Source organism: Cannabis sativa, chromosome 6 (assembly GCF_029168945.1).
Source record: "Cannabis sativa cultivar Pink pepper isolate KNU-18-1 chromosome 6, ASM2916894v1, whole genome shotgun sequence".
In the NCBI taxonomy this organism is placed as follows: domain Eukaryota; kingdom Viridiplantae; phylum Streptophyta; class Magnoliopsida; order Rosales; family Cannabaceae; genus Cannabis; species Cannabis sativa.
Window position 1 is genome coordinate 9,055,015 of NC_083606.1, and position 17,519 is coordinate 9,072,533.

Below are 17,519 nucleotides of genomic sequence, written 5' to 3' on the forward strand. Positions count from 1 at the left end.
TTGCTAATTTATATATATATATATTTATTATTAAGCTTTTTATCCTGCTATTTTTGAGTTATTAATGTTTGTCTATTGTGTTTTTATTCACAACAAAATATTTTCTTCGATTTAACTTAGGACATTTTAGGGTTACATGCATACTGTTGTCATTATCTTGTTACTCAATAGGCGAGTAGTTAATATTCTGCTATATATATATTTTTGCAATCAGTTAGTAATATGCTACATCTTTCACTAGCAGTTAGTAGCTTGCTATGTTTAAAGCAAACTTCAAATATTTTGAATAGTTCTATTAAGAACTATTTTGAATACTTTTTGATTGCTTGTATGAATAGTTAATCTTCTATTCAAACTTTAGCCTGCGTATTACTTCTGAAGACACATTTGTATCTCGTTTAGAATACATGCTATAATCATATGCGAGCCATTATTTATTCAGATCACATATAACTTCTTGTTGCTTTATGAGAAAGAATCTCACTTACAACTACTAATGTCATTTTCTCTTAAAGAAAAGGCTTTTCAATTCTTGACTTTATACTGTCCAAAGAAATTTTTTAATCAATCATCTTTTTCTTTATGAAAAAATTTAATTCTTAGGTTTTTCAGCTTTTTTGTATATATTTCTAGGTAGAAACTAGTTATTATACACATATATGCCCCCAAGTAATTTTAAAGAACATTAAATTTTATAATTACTTGAAAAATTCAACTTTTATTCAGAATAATGAATGATAATTACAAAGATTAATACAACATTTACATAATAAACTACTGGTTAAAGGCCGTAAATATTTGTTGTTCCAGTGATTTTTTATTAGCGAGCCATTAAGTCAAGCTAATTTATAAACCCTGGTTCCAACTACAGCTTTAATGATGTACGGGCCTTCCCAATTCGGGTTGAACACTCCAGCTACTGGATCTCGCGTGTTTGTAAATACATGTCTTAACACTAAATCTCCTACTTTAAACAACCTCTTTTAAATTCTTTTGTGAAAGTACCTCATGATACAGTGTTGATAAGCAAAATTGGTTATTTGTGACTCATTGCAATTTTCTTCAAGAAGATCCAAGGACATATTCATAAGTTCTTGGTTTTGTTCCTGATTGTAGAATTTACGCCTATGGGTTGCAATGTTCACTTCTACAGGTAACATTACTTCCGAGCCAAATGCTAATGAAAATGGAGTGTGTCATGTTGCTATTTTTTTGTGGTTCTATTTGCCTAGAGCACTTTTGGAAGCTCGTCAACCCATCTTCCCTTGGCGGCATCTAACTTCTTCTTAATAGTATCTTTCAAGGTTTTATTAACAGCCTCTACTTGTCAATTTACTTGAGGTCTCGATACTGACGAGAATCTCTTAATTATTTTATTCCTTTCACAAAACTTAGTGAATAATTCACCATCAAATTGAGTTCCATTATCAGATACTATCTTGATTGGAATGCCAAACCTACATATGATGTTCTTGATGACAAAATCAAGAACCTTTTTGCATGTGAAGAAGTCGACTGCCACAACAACATACTTTGCTCCACCTCGCCCTATGGGTAAAGCCCTAATCAGGTCGATTCCCCATATCGTAAATGGATATGGCGAGGTCATCATTCTTAACTAGGTTAGTGGTACTCGAGGTATATGTGAAAACCTTTGGCATTTGTCACATCTCTTGAAAAATTTGTGTGTGTCCTTATTGATAATTGGCCAGTAGTATCCTTGACGGATTATCGATCCTTTTAGATAAGCTTTGCCAACCTGCTTGATCTCCACAAATATCTTCATGAATTTCTCTGATTATTTCACTAGCTTCTGCTAGTAACACACATCGCATTAGTTTTCTTCTTCAAAAGAGATTACACACACGTCCCTTACTCAGGTAAGTGTTCATATTCTCTTTGTCTGTGCGAGAAGGCCTTTGTGGATGCCTTAGGGGTCGACCATTGGACCTAGGTTGATTTCTAGGATTTCTTCCATGATTACGAGAAATTTCCTAGTTTCCTGGTCGCAGTTGTCTCGCCTCTACATTCATGCAAGATGATTTTGGTATGTTTGTCCATTCATTCCTTTGGTTCGCAAATCTATAGGAAGTTCTTGAAACATCTCGTCGATGTTCTTGATTTTTTGTATTACCTGAGTTGGGTTGATTTTCTCTACCCATTAGGACCTCCCTTACATTCCCAGGTTGTTCTTCCTGAGTATGTGGGGGATTCCTTTGGTTATTTTCATGTCTCCTAGTCCTGGAGCCTCAAGGTCTTCCTCGTTGTCTCCTTACAATTGGATCAGGTTGATTTTGAAGAACTGTTCCCTGTGTAGCCCTGGCTGCCACGGATTTTCATTCAAACTCAGAATTTCAGTTTGATTAGCTAGGCGTTGTCGAAGTTGCCTATTTTCTAATTCTATTAGAGTGGGACATATCTGGTAGGATCATAGGTATCATCACTCCTTCTTTCTGTAATTTGATCACCAGTAGTATTAAAATTACCATCATTCCTCCCTGAACGTGGTGTTTTAAATGGGTTGGTTCTCTGAGATCCCATAAGTTCTTTGCCACACTACAACAATTTTGGTTATTAGGGGCGGACCTATTACCGGCGGGGAAGGTCCGCCCCTAATAATAAGGTTATTACCGGCAGATGTGGGGGCCCGCCGGTATTAATCTAATTTTTCAAATTTTTATTTTTGTAAAATAAATAAAATAATAATTAGCGGCGGGCATTTGGTAATACCGGCGGACAGCCCACCGCTAATATGAAGTGATATGTAAAGTGCGGGAAAACGAAGCAGGGGGAATTCAAAATTTATTAGCGGCGGACCAATACCGGCGGGGTCCGCCGCTATTATTATTTGCGGCGGACCAATACCGGCGGGGGTCCGCCGCTAATTATATTATTACCGGCGGGTTAATTAATACCGGCGGGCCCCGCTGGTAATAATTTGTCTATAAAAAAAAACCCCAACCCAGATACCCCATTTTCCCACTTCTCTCATTTTTTATCAGCCATTTTGCCCCACTTCTCTCTCGGTTTGCAGCCACATTTTTGCTCCACCACCGACGTTGCTCCACCACCGACTCTGCTCCACCACCGATTTAATTTCACTGCTTCAGGTAACTAATTTTCCCTTTACATTTTCACTTTCCACATTTCCACAAACTTATTTTTTTTTCTGGTTGCATATTTTTTTTTTTTGGTTCCTCTCTCGGTTGCACTGTGGCAGTGGACCTCCTCGAACCATCACCGTCGCATCACCGTCACCGTCGGTTCTTAGTTTCAAGTATGTGTTTTGTATTTCTTTTTGATAAATTTTCTATGTAATATATGTATGTGTTTGTAATTAGTTTGAAATTTCTGTTATATATTAGTTTTATATATAAATGTGTGATTTGTGATTTTTTAGGGTTTTTTATTTTGGTATGTAATATAAATTTGTGTTATATATTAGTTTTAGGGTTTTTTTATTTGCTGTGATATATAAAATGTATATATTTTTATATACACTTTAATATATTTTTTCTTAGTATATATATATTTTTTTTGTTAATATATAAAATAAATAGGTGTATTATATACATTATATTTTTTTTGTGTAAAAGTATGTGTATTATATATATTGTATTTTTTAATTTGTAAATAATTTTATATTGTATATATTATAGTTTTTATATATAAATATATGTTTTATATATTATATATTTTTTAATTTATAAGTATATATATAAATATAAATTTATTGTATATATTATATTTTTATATATAAATACATATTTATTGTATATATTATATATTTATATATATATTTATTGTATATATTATATTTTTATATATAAATACATATTTATTGTATATATATTATATATTTATATATAAATATATAAATATATATTTATTATATATAATTAAAATGAAAAAAATTATTTTTATGTTATATATATTTTTATATTTTATAAATAAAATAAATAAAACTTTTATTATATAAAATATTTTATACATAATATTCATATATTTAATATTATATATATAAATATTTCTTAAATTGGTATTTTATTTATGTGTATGTGTGAAATGTATAATTTTATATATAATTAGTTTGTTGTTTACTTTTGATTGTAAGTTACAATATGATATTATGTTATGAAATTTATTTAAAATTAAAATTTTAGAAGTTTAGAAGAATAAAAATGTGACAAAAAAAAAAGAATTTAATATAAATTTTTAGTATGAAATTTAATTTAGATTCATATAAATATTTTAGAATTTTAAATATTAATAATGAAGTTGAATAATGAATTAATATATTTTTATGTTATCATAAAAAATAATAAAAATAATTTTAGTAATTAATTCTTTTTAATTAATTCATAAATAAATTTTTATATATTTTAATAAAAAAAATAAAAACGATTTTTTAATTTAATTTTTTGAAGAAAAATAATTAAATTAGTTAAATTAGTAAGATTTTTTTATTTAATTTTCTAAAAAAAATAATTTAATCTTTTAAAGTTAATTTAATGTATTTAAAATAACTTACTAAGTTTACTAAAATATACTAAATGGTTAAAAAAAAAAATCTTTTCAACTAAAATATTTTTTTAGTATACTTAGTAAGTAAAGTAATTTTAATATACTTAAATATAACTTCAACTATTTGTTTAATTAAAAAAAATACAATAAAAATTATATATGAAAACACAATAAATAATATGGTAATGTATAAAACTTGAAATAATAATAATGCAAATTAAATATAAAATCATAAAAGACAAAGTAAATTGAAATAGCATAAAATATTCATAAAATAGCATAAAATATTCATAAAATAGCATAAAATTTTCATAAAATAGCATAAAATTTTCATAATTATTTTATTGCCATTGCTATAACTCATAAAGTTTTAAAACACTTTTAGATGACTATGGATAAATCTTGGACTTCTTGGAGAAAACGTGGTAAAGAATATTGGGAGTGTTTACAAGCATTTTTGGCAATGGCTTCAGCATATAAAAATTCTGATGGAAAAATTAGGTGTCCGTGTGTTAGATGCTTAAATACTCGATTTGAGCCTTTAAATATTGTAGAAGCCCATATATTTGATTGGGGTTTTGATAATGGTTATCAAAAGTGGATTTATCACGGGGAGGCAGAAGTAGAAGTGCCACGAAATGAAGTTTCACGAAATGAAGTTCTTGAGTCAATTTTAGATGATGAAGATGACGAGATGATTCCCATCATTGAAGATTTTATTCGACCAACAACTGAAGAAGTTCAAACCAACCCCGACTCTTTTCAGTATTATGATGACTTATTTGAAGAGATTGAAGCTGAATTGTACCCTGGATGCCATTGGATTTCTTCACTTAACTTTCTGGCAAAGTTATTGCATTTGAAAGTTCGTGGAAAAATACCTATTAGCGTATTTGATGAATTATTGAAATTGTTGAACCTTGCTTTTCCAAAAGGAAATAAAGTTCCATCAACATACTACGAGGCTAAAAAGAGACTGAAAAAACTAGGGTTGGGGTATGAGTCAATTCATGTGTGTGAGCATGATTGCTGCTTATTCTATAAAGAGCATGCAACCAAAGATGCTTGTCCAATTTGTGGAAGTAGTCGATGGATTACTTCAACAAAAACTAATGGAAAAAAAGTGCCTCGTAAAGTGTTGCGCTATTTTCCGTTGACACCAAGGTTGAAAAGATTATATGGTTCAAGACATACAGCAAAATATATGGTATGGCATCATACTGGAAAATCTAAGGATGAACGACTGATGCGTCATCCGGTTGATGGATTAGCTTGGAAGGACTTTGATGCTAAACATCCTAATTTTGCCAGTGAACCTAGAAATGTTCGCTTAGGTTTAATCGATGGGTTTAATCCATTTGGCAACATGAGCCTAGCTTACAGTATGTGGCCTGTTGTGTTAGCGAACTATAATCTTCCACCTTGGATGTGCATGAAAGACAATAATTTCATGTTGACTCTACTTATTCCTGGACCAAAATCTCCAGGTAAAGACATGGATGTATTTTTGAGACCGTTGGTGGATGAGCTGAAAGAGTTGTGGGTTGATGGAGTTGATACGAGAGATTGTACGACAAACACTATGTTCAAATTGCGTGCAGCCCTTTTATGGACTGTTAATGATTTTCCTGCTCGAAGTAGTTTGTCTGGTTGGAGTGGTCAAGGATACAAAGCTTGTCCAACATGTAACGAAGACACTACTTCATTACGAGTAATTGGCAAGACATCTTATGTAGGTCACAGAAGATTCTTGCCCAGTAATCATCGATTTAGAAGGGACACCAACTTTGATGGAGAAATTGAAAGAAGACATCCACCGAGACGTTTTACTTGTGAGGAAATTCTGGAACAAGTAAACAAACTTGTTCCACAAATTCCAGGAAAACATGAGCAATTTGGAGGTGTGAAACGCAGACGGGTTGCAGAAGATCAAAATTGGAGGAAAAAAAGTATCTTCTATGAGCTTGAGTATTGGTGTACAAATACTTTGAAACACAATATTGATGTGATGCACGTTGAGAAGAATCTGTGTGACAGTCTGTTGGGCACAATCTTGGACAACGATAAATCGAAAGACACAACTAACGCGAGACATGATTTGAAGAAATTAGGAATAAGGGAATGGTTGTGGATTTATGAAGATGATAATGGCAAGTTAATGAAGCCACACGCCCCGTATGTCCTCAAAGCTGACGAAAAATTGAAATTCTGTCAATTTATCAAGGACGTGAAGTTTCCTGATGGATTTTGCTCAAATTTGAAGAAGAAAGTGAGCAATGATTTATCAAATGTTCTTGGATTGAAGTCTCACGATTGTCATGTAATTATACAAAGATTATTGGCAATTGGTGTTCGTAAGTTTCTCCCTAAAAATGTATCGACAACTATCGCTGAATTATGCAACTTTTTTAGGCAAGTATGTTCTAGAACCATAAACTTTAAAGATATGGAGGAAGCACAAAAAGACCTAATTTTGATATTGTGTAAGTTGGAGTTGATTTTCCCTCCAGCTTTTTTTGATATCATGATTCATTTGGTCTTACATTTGCCTGAAGAAGCAATTTTGGGTGGACCTGTGTTTATGAGATGGATGTACCCTTTTGAGAGGTACATGAAAAAATTGAAGAATTATGTTGGAAATAAGGCTCGTCCCGAAGGGTCAATAGCTGAAAGCTATGTTGCAGATGAGGCATTGACGTTTTGCTCTATGTATTTTAAGGGGGTAGAAACCAAATTTAACCGACTTGATCGCAATGAAGATGAAGTGATTCCTAGAATTCTTACCGTCTTCCAATCACAATGTCATCCCTTAACAAGAGCAAATATAATGCCTCTAGATAGAAAGACTCGTGAAAATACTGAGTGGTTCATCTTTGACAATTCACCTGAAATCAGACCATATTTAGAGTAAGTTTTTTCCTTTATTAATCTATATTTAGTCTTATTCTACATAGTATTATTTAACATTTAACGTAATGATGTTATATAACTTACAGTGAACACTTAAAAGAGATAAAACTTCAGTACCCAGATGGAGATCATAACATCTTACACAAAAAGTTTTTCCAACGATGGTTTCATAAGAAGGTGATATGAGACTGTGAATTATGATTTCACCATGATCATGATTAATTATGAGTCATTCTAATATAATCTTGTTCATTTAGATATATGATTTACACAAGCTTGGATCATTGGAGAATGGTGAAGAGTTGCTAGCTTTAGCATGTGGTTCAGATCACTTAGTAACATATTATGAAGGGGTTGTAGTGAATGGCGTTCGTTACATGGTAGCTGAACGTGATAAGAAGCGTACTACTCAAAATAGCGGTGTCTCTGTGGCGGGAACAGAAGGATTCAATTATTATGGAACCCTAGAAGATGTGATGATGTTCACTTTTTGTGGTGTGTACTCAGTGACATTATTTTGGTGTAAATGGTTCAATACCAATCCACAGAGGAAGAAAACAATCATTGAGAATAACATCATTAGTATCAATGTTAGTGGTGAATGGTACAAAGATGACCCATTTATACTTGCTACTCAAGCTAAGCAAGTATTTTACCTCGATGATTTGCTTAGAGGTAGACATTGGAAAATAGTCGAGAATGTAAACCACCGACAAATTTGGGACATTGAGGAGGATGAAGATGATGAAGATGTTGTACATGATTTAAGCTCCTCAAATTTTCGGTTGACTGTGGATATAGGAGAGTTAATTTTGCAACCTGCTGATGTAGCAACAATAATTGATCCTACACAAAATTTGAATGTAAATCAACCTGATGAAAATGTTGTGGATGGTGACGTTGATGATGTAATAGATGACGAAGTAGACGAGTTGCTAATTGATCGATGTGAAGACGATATTGATTCTGAAAATGATGAGTGTGATAGTGACTATTAGTTTACTTATGTTACTAATTTGTTTGTAATAATATTATAAGTGATGAATATGATGACGTTAATTGTATTTCACACTATAAATATTTTTCTTCCAACCTTTATTTATACTAATTTAGTCATACAACTTTGCTTTTAAAGAGTCATAATGTCAGCTGATGTAGCTTCTTCTCACGGGGGAGATGGTGGTGGTTTTGATCCACCTGATCCTAGTAGGGTGCCCTCATCCTGCGAGGCAGCACCACCGCCCAAAAGGAAAGGTCGTGGTGCTACTACTAATATACCGCTAGAGGATCGCAGACGTAAGAACGAGGGTCCATTGCCGCTTACGCTTGATCCTGCAACAGGAAAAGTAGTTGGCTTGGAGCACCAAGCTTTCATCCGGCAGTTGGGTTTCGAAGTGAGCACATTATTGCCGGGGAACTACTTGGACTTTTGTGATATACCTCTACATCACAAGGAACAAGTTGTGCAGAGAATGAAGGTAATACATTGATGGACATAATAAATTTTATTCATGTATAATTAAATTAAGTAATAATTTAATTCTTCAAATGTAGTATTTTTATGATATCGATGGTCATGCTGAACCCGAAAAAGTGATGAGGACTCTTTACTATGAGATGGGCAAAAGATACTCAGAACGAAAAAACATTAGGCATACTTTCTTCCAAAAATATTATGAGGGAAACCCAGATAATCTTGAGGCGGCACTCAATGCTACTCCTGAGCACTATGTAACAAGAGAGCATTGGAAAGAGATTATTGATTTGTTTTTGAGCCCAAAATTTATAGCGCGTTCCAATCAAAACAAGCAAAACAGAAATCTAATGAAGTACCCCTCAACTCAAGGCACAAAATCAATGGCAGCTCAGCGTCATGAATTTGTAAGTAGACTTCAAATAATTCATTTATTGAAATAATTTTTTTTTACAGAATCTAACTCCGATATTATTACAGAAAGAGCCTGAAAAATATGTTATACCAACTTGGAGAGACAGCCATCTGAAGAAGGACAAAACTTGGGTCAATGATGCTGCTAAAGAGAAATTTGTGAGTTACACTAATATTTCAATTTTTTTCTTAAAATTATCACATAATTAATTATTTAACAATATTTATTTATGCATGTTTAGGAGGAACTCACTCGTGAAATGGAGGAAGAGATGGCGAGAAGTAGGCTTCAAAGCCAATCTGGCAGTGATTCTGGATCTTCGCAGGTGCCGTCTGACATCCAATTCAAGGTCATGGGCAAGGTCATGGGTGACAGGAGTGACTATATTCGAGGAGTCGGTTACAACATAGCAAAGAAGGGGAAAATATCAACAACAACATCTAGCTCTTCCAGCCAAAGCCAGACTCAATCTCAAGCAGGGTCTACTCTTTCTCAAGATGTTGGTATTATGGCTGAGATGTTTCAGAGATTGCGTGAACGCTTTCCTCCGGGACAGGACACTTCTGATCTGTATGACCGGCGATTTGACAGATTCCTCCAGCAATATTTACCTACCCAACCTCAGGGTAGTGCAACATGTCCAAGGCCGCAACAACAACCTTTACAGCAGACTCAGCAATCTCCTAATGTGCAAGGAAGCGCCTCCCAATCTCCTCTTATTCCGAACATGTTTGGACGCTCCTCCCAGTCTCCTCCATTTTTCTACTCTGATTTTTTTGGAGGATCACAGTCCCAACAACCGATGTTGGGCCAATTTGGGAGTTCATCTCAGCAGCCGATGTTTTTTGGGGGTCCAATGCAGCAAACTTCTCCGGGTCAATTTTTCGGTCCACAAAATCCATATTTTTTTCCTGGTCAGTTTCAGCAACAACCCCCGAACTTCTCGCCACAACAATCTCTAAATGTTTCGCAACAACAACAATCTCCGAATTTAGCACAACAACGACAGACTCGACAATTTCCGGAGATTTTATCTGCTCAGCAACCATATTACCCATCACCGCCAGTATCGCAAGCTCAGGACAATGCACCAAATCCTGATATTAACTTAAATGCTACTGGCTCAAATTTTGAAGATGATTTGTTTAATCAAGACAATATTAATTAGTGTATCTTAATTTTTATTATGTTTGGATTTCTTTAAGTTTAAATTAATGTATGGATAATAATTTTTTAATTTTTAAATTTTAAATAATGTATGGATGATAATTTGTGGGTTTATTAATTTTAATTTTGATATTTATTAATAATATAAATTTGAAAAAAGTTAATTAAATAAATATAGAAAAAATATTTCTAATATTATTTATAATATTTAATTAAATATAAATGTTTTTTAATTAAATAATTATTTATAATATTTATTAATAAAATTATTTCATTTTTATAATTTTTTTTAAACCATTATTACCGGCGGACACCCGCCGGTAATAATGGTTCAGATTAATTAATTCTACGCGTAATTACCGGCGGACCCCGCCGCTATTTGTCCGCCGGTATTAATCATTAATAGCGGCGGATGTGTCAGTCCGCCGCTATTAATGATTAATAGCGACGGGCTATTACCGGCGGATTAATACCGGCGGATGCCCGCCGCTAATGGGCTTTACCGGCGGATTTCAGCATTATTACCAGCGGACTGTTCCGCCCCTATTAATGGTGTTTGTTGTAGTGCCAGGACAATGGATTGTTTCCTCTGGATGATTATCTTTGTGTGGAATGTTATCAACCATTGATATGGATTTGTATTTGTATTTATAAGGAGGGTTTTTTTTTTTTTTTTTGAGTTTTTATCACCAAGGCTCTCAATAAAAACACCAAACTGTTAACGCAGATTTTCGTTAACCAAATATATAGCCTTTTTCGTGATAAATTCACTTAATTTGGAATTTAATAATAATAATAATAATAATAATAATAATAATAATAATAATAATAATAATAATAATAATAATAATAATAAACACTAGATATTTTACGTGATTTTGTAGTTAAAATCTACCTACTCTACGAGTCCGTATTGTTAGGGATATTTATACTGAGTCTAAATATCAGTCCTAATAATAGAATTTTCTCTCTTTTTTTTGTCGTCCCTTTTCTATGGATTCTGTCCCTATTTATATGTGTATAGGTTGACAGTTATTTTTTATTGAGATTGGTTCATTTATAATTGCTGATGATATGTGGACATGTCCCACGTTTCTTTTATTTGTACATGGGATAATATCTAATAACTACCCAACTGCTCCCTGTGTATGTGGGTCAATGGATCGTAAGACCCTTGATGTCTTGTTTTGTACATTTTTATTACTCTGTTTTTCCCGAGGCGGACATACTGTCTCATTAAATAAATGAATTAATAGTTATTATTCTTATCTCGCATATGCCTATGTAGTCAGCGAGTTTGAATATTTCTGTTAACTTTAATTAAATGGAATGAGTTATTTAAATTACATTATTAAATACAGTTTAATTACTATATTCATTGAGCTGATTAGCTTCTGATACATAGCCGAATTTTGGGTATAACAGTTGTAGCGTTTCTTTTTTTTATTATGAACCAGTAGTACTTTCATTACTCCACAAACAATTGATACATCCTAATAGCACCTTCAATGGAAAGGCCTATTATAATCTCACTACACAAAAAATCCAAATTAGTGGCATTTTTTTTAAAAAAATGTCACAATAATAATATTTTAATGACATTTGTTAAAAATGTAACTATAGTAAGAATAAGTGATATTTTAATTAGTGACATTTCTTTTAAATGTAACTATTGATATATTTTAGTGACATTTAATCAAAAGTGTCACTAATTTGTGAATATATAATTTTCGTAGTATTTTAAAAATGTCACAAGAAAAAATTAATAGTGACATTTGTAAAAACGACACAAAATATTAAATTTAGTGACATTTTGAAATGTCATTTAAATAAGTAATTTTATTGACATTTAAAAAGTGTTACTAGTGAAAATTTTTATTGGCATTTATAATTTATTTTCAAGTTATGTATAATATATTTTAAGGCTTAGTTATTAATTTTGTATATTAAAAATAACTAAATAAATATTAGCATTAAACCATAATAATTTTTTCTCAGTAAACAAAATTGAACTCCATAAATAATAATAATATCTAAGCTTCTTCATCCATGTTATTTGCATCTAATAATACTGATGTATCAATAATTATAGCTGGCATATCTTTTCTAATTAAACTTATATTTTCATTCTCAGCATCAGAAGGTATCCCACAAACTTCACTTTGCAAATAAGACTCCACATTCTTATTTTTAAATTGTGCGCTCATATTATAATAATCTCTAGGATTTATTTTTAAAGCTACATGCCATTATTCGTGTTTGAGATCTTCCACATACATTACTTGTTCTGCTTGCGAAGCTAATATAAATGGTTCATCTTCACGCATCAATTTTGATAAGTTTAATCTTGTGCAATCTTCTTCTTTCTTAATGCCACTTGTTGAAATCCAATCATACTTAAATAATACAACACAATTTGCTGAACAATAATCTAGTTATATAATAACTGTTAATATCTCATAAAATGTAACATCTTAAAAAATAGGGTTTGGATCTCTAGTACTTGAAAATCTTTGAGTTTTGGCAGTCATAATAACCCCATTATTTTGAGTTATTAACTTCTTTTCGACTTTCTTTGTATGAAACTTTAAACCATTTATTAAATATTTTTTAGATCGAAAGAAAATATGGTTCAGTCCTTTAGCCAAATAACGTAGATCTTCAAAAACTCAATTATCACCATTATCATATAATTCTTCTACCTAATTTGACAAAAAATAAATAAAATATAATAAATGACTACATTCAATGTGCTTGTGAACTCATTAAGTTAATGCAAAATTATGAATTTAAAATAAACTTACCAGCAAACCAGGAAGGAAATAATTGGCTATGAATCTGATCCACAGTCATTGCTCTTTGACGAGAATTTCCTTGTGTAATGATATTGTGATGCTCCCTACAAAATGAATAATCATTAAACATAATTACTTGATGTTTCAATATTTTATTATTATTAGATATATATTTCATAACACTTACTCAATAAACGAGTCCACGGCATCACAATTAGATAATACATATCGATGTGCCTTAGTTTTTGTATCCTCATCTAAAGTCTTAGTATCAATTTTTCTCAAATGTCAATCTGTCGTTTGGAAAATAGGTAGCATTTCTCTATTTCGTTCCGGGTTATTGTAATTTCTAGGTTGACAATTAAATTTTATCTCCACACCTTCCATATATCTTGAGCAAAAATGTTAAGCATTCATAGCTAGATATCCTTTAGCAATATAACCTTCTGGTTTACTTTTGTTTCGAACGTATGACTTCAACTTAAATAAGTACCTATAATTGTTATAGGAATATTAGAAGCAGTATTGAAACTTGTTACAATTAATAAAATGAAAATCAATAAATTATTATATATTACTTACCTTTCAATGGGATACATGCAACGATAAATTGATGGTCCAACAATTCTCGCCTCATATGCTAAGTGGATCACCAAATGAACCATTATATCAAAAAAATAATGGGGAAACAATTTTTCAAGATTGCAAAGAATAACTGATATTTCATGTTCAAATTGTATAAAATCTTGTTGTTGAGCAACTTTCGAATACATCATTCGAAAAATAGTTACTTAAAGTAGTTATATGTAGACGAACATGCGGACTTGACATTCCCCTCAATGCTAGTGGTAGTAGTTGAGTCATAATAATATGAAAATCATGATTTTTGAGGCCATGAATTTTTCGTTATTTTTCATCAACACATCTTGAAATATTAGCAGTATATCCATCTAGAACTTTAATTGTCTTCACAAATTGATAAAATATAATTTTTTTCATCTTTGCTTAAAGTAAAACAAGCAGGTGGTATGACAGTTCTCTTAGATTCGCTCTCCTTTGGATGAAGTTCAGATCTAATGCCCATAAATTTTAAATCAAGACGTGCATTCAAATTATCTTTGTTTTTTGTGTCTAAACTCAATAATGTCCCAACTAAACTTTCGCATACATATTTTTCAATATGCATCACATCGAGATTGTGTCGTAATAAATTATCCTTCCAATAAGGTAATTCAAAAAATATACTCATTTTCTTCCAACTATGTGGCAACTGAGGATTTTAACCATAATGATAATGTCACGTCTTCACAACTAGTTGAGATTTTACTTTTAAATAATTGTAAAGATTACTATCCACTAAAGTAAATTATTGATGTTGTTATATGTGTAGGCCAAAAGGGCTTGTACATCATATAACAAGAAATCTCGACGCCAACTATTGTTTTCATGTTCATCATATAATATTGTTATAATATTGTTGAGGTAAATATTATTGTAACTATATAAATTTAGGTATTAGTTAGTATCATAACGAATAATCTCAAATATATACCATACAAACATAATATATTTATAAACTGAAAACTATTTAGCTCTACGTCTTATATAATATGGCTAATTAATTAATTCATGATGAATAAATGTCTCATATATCTCTATATGAGATTTTTTTTCTCATTTGAATGTTTTCTACAAGTTTATTATTCGTTAATTTTCATGGTTTTTTTTTTTTATTGTTGCTTTTTTGTAAATTACAATATTATTTGCACATTTTACTGTTTAATTAATTATTATGATGAGCTACATACACTAATAATATGTTACCTGCTTGCTAGTTTTTTTTTTTTTTTTTAAAAAAAAAAAGAAGAATATTATTGAATTGAGAATCATATTTTTATAATTCAACTATAAAATGCACATAAACTAAATAAAATAATAGAATGAATTTCCAAAGTATTATTATACATACAAATGAGAAAAGCTCGTACTCAATTTGAAACTTACACATAATGTATATAAAGATATTGTACTTAATTATATAGAGATACATGTTCAGCTCAGTCGATCATGGAATAAAAATACAATGAATTCATTAAACGCTATGAAAAATAATAAAGGTCAACTGCATTAATAAATAAAATAGAATGTGTATTTTAAAAAAACTAATGGGAGAATATTAAAAAAAAAAAGGTATTTAAGGATGTTAATTCTATTTTTGGCATATTTAATTGACAAAAATATTTTATTATTACCTATTAATTTCGGCTGGTATGTGTTTAATATGGTTTCCAATTTTATGTATTCAAACTTAGAAGGAAAGTTGTCTAGCTTTCCTATTTTTGGAAAAAAGGTAAAAATGGTAAGTTTGGTTACCCATTTCGTTTTTATCTAACCAGCTATGTAATCTGATCTTGTGTTGAGTTTCCCATTTTCTCAGATCAGATTTCTTGAAGAGAAAACCGGAGCTAAACTTTCCTTTTCTATAAAAGGAAAGTTGTAGTTACTGCCCACGATTCTGTAGGTATAGAAACGGAAATTCCTGGACTGATTGAAGAATTATTTTAGAGAAGTTTCTAGTGGGCTGAGGTCTTGTTCAGACCGAATGTAAGCTGTCAATAAGATGTATATTCATTATAAATACATCTTATAGCAGCTAGGTTTTGTTAACTCTTTTATTCACTTGCATATCTTAAGAAAAGAGTGTCTTTGTTATGTAGAGAAGAGTTGTTCTACTCTTACTCTGTTTATTTGTTGTTTGTATTGTCTTGAGTCTTATTCAAGTCTACAATGAAGAAGAACATTAGTGCACCTTCGGGAGAAGGGTATTTACAAGCTTTCGGGAGATTGCTTTTGAAGTCTTGCATCGGGATGATACAAGCACACAACCTTCGGGAGATGGTTGTATAGGCTTTCGGGAGATAGCCTTTAAGCCTTGAATCGAGAGGATGTTAGACATTTATTTGCATAGATTAAAACATACATGATTATGAATAAAGTGCGGAATTAATAAATCATATATGCACTATAATTTAAGGATCGAAATACCTCCAGCCATTGATTCTTGAGCTTCAAACCCACATAAGCTTTGATCTGCAAGGGAAACTGGTTGATGTGGGTAATCGGGCTTCCTCGCTCTCTCAACTCTCTTTAGATGGATTTTGCTGTTATGAACAGAATGAGTGAGGAGCTCAGGGACCGAGACCCTATATTTATAGGTGAGATACTCCATCAGTATCTGTGCCACATTAATTGTCAGAATATTTTGACAATTAATTCAGGAAATCAAATCAGGTAATGAATATACAAATCTGACCATATACAGAATATTACGTAATTGATTCTGTCCAGATTCAATGAATATAAAATATTCATTTATCAGAATCAATAATATTATTTTATTTCCTTAATTAGAAATATTCTAATATTCTCCCACTTGGTCAGCATTTAAACTAAAACATTCAAACCCAAACGTTCCTCATTATATAATAAACATACGAATCATAGTCGAGTATTATCTTCCATGTATTACGATATATTTATTATATAACAATGTACTTTATGTGGCAATGTACTTAAGTGAATAAACCCTAACCCTTATGTTTATTCAGGTCCTCTTACGATAATTTTCTCAGATGAAATTAAGGTGCACATAAATATGAGAAAATATCGAAATTAGAGTTTCATTAAATAATTTTTGGTTGTACAAATAAAAAAAACTGCATATGGGTTAACTGAATCCCATATTTACTTTATGATCCTTGAATTTGTGTTGCGGCATGCCTTTAGTCAAGGATCTATGCGATCACCCAATTCAGTTTGCGTGATTAATGACCACTTATCACGCCTTTTTATGGCTAAATACTTAATGTCGATATGCTAGCTTCGACCAGTACTCTTAGAGTTATTAGCCATAAATATTGTAGCTGAATTTATCGCAAAATTTTCTTAATGGCCTAATGAAACTGTAATTCTGAACTCTAGGCCTACTATGAAACTCTATAATACATCATACGAGATGTATCCTCAAAACAATAAATGAATGTGACTTCTATAGTGGAAATAACAATCAAGATTCTCTACAATATAACTTACTGGTAATCTTAAGGACGTAATAAAATATTGATTTACGTGAATCAATACAACCAGTGAAGTACATTAGAATCTAATTGGTTAACTATAATTCCAGATGGTCAATTCATCTTAACAAAATATGCATGAATATAATTTTTTTTTT

General features: G+C 31.4%; 1 protein-coding gene across 1 annotated transcript; it reads left to right on the plus strand.

Annotated features, from left to right (window-relative positions):
* The first annotated feature begins 4,915 nt into the window (after positions 1–4,915).
* LOC133039138 (uncharacterized) lies at positions 4,916–8,432 on the plus strand. The gene is made up of 3 exons (XM_061117967.1): positions 4,916–7,431; positions 7,521–7,611; positions 7,692–8,432. Exons 1-3 carry the CDS (start codon positions 4,916–4,918, stop codon positions 8,430–8,432), a joined length of 3,348 nt encoding a protein of 1,115 aa, XP_060973950.1.
* Positions 8,433–17,519: the final 9,087 nt, after the last annotated feature.

Excerpts from the sequence above, each read along its gene's own strand:
- LOC133039138 (XM_061117967.1), top strand. The coding sequence starts at position 4,916 with ATGGATAAATCTTGGACTTCTTGGAGAAAACGTGGTAAAGAATATTGG. Across the intron at positions 7,432-7,520 it reads GAAATCAGACCATATTTAGA|TGAACACTTAAAAGAGATAA; the intron begins GTAAGTTTTTTC and ends TATAACTTACAG. Across the intron at positions 7,612-7,691 it reads AACGATGGTTTCATAAGAAG|ATATATGATTTACACAAGCT; the intron begins GTGATATGAGAC and ends TTGTTCATTTAG.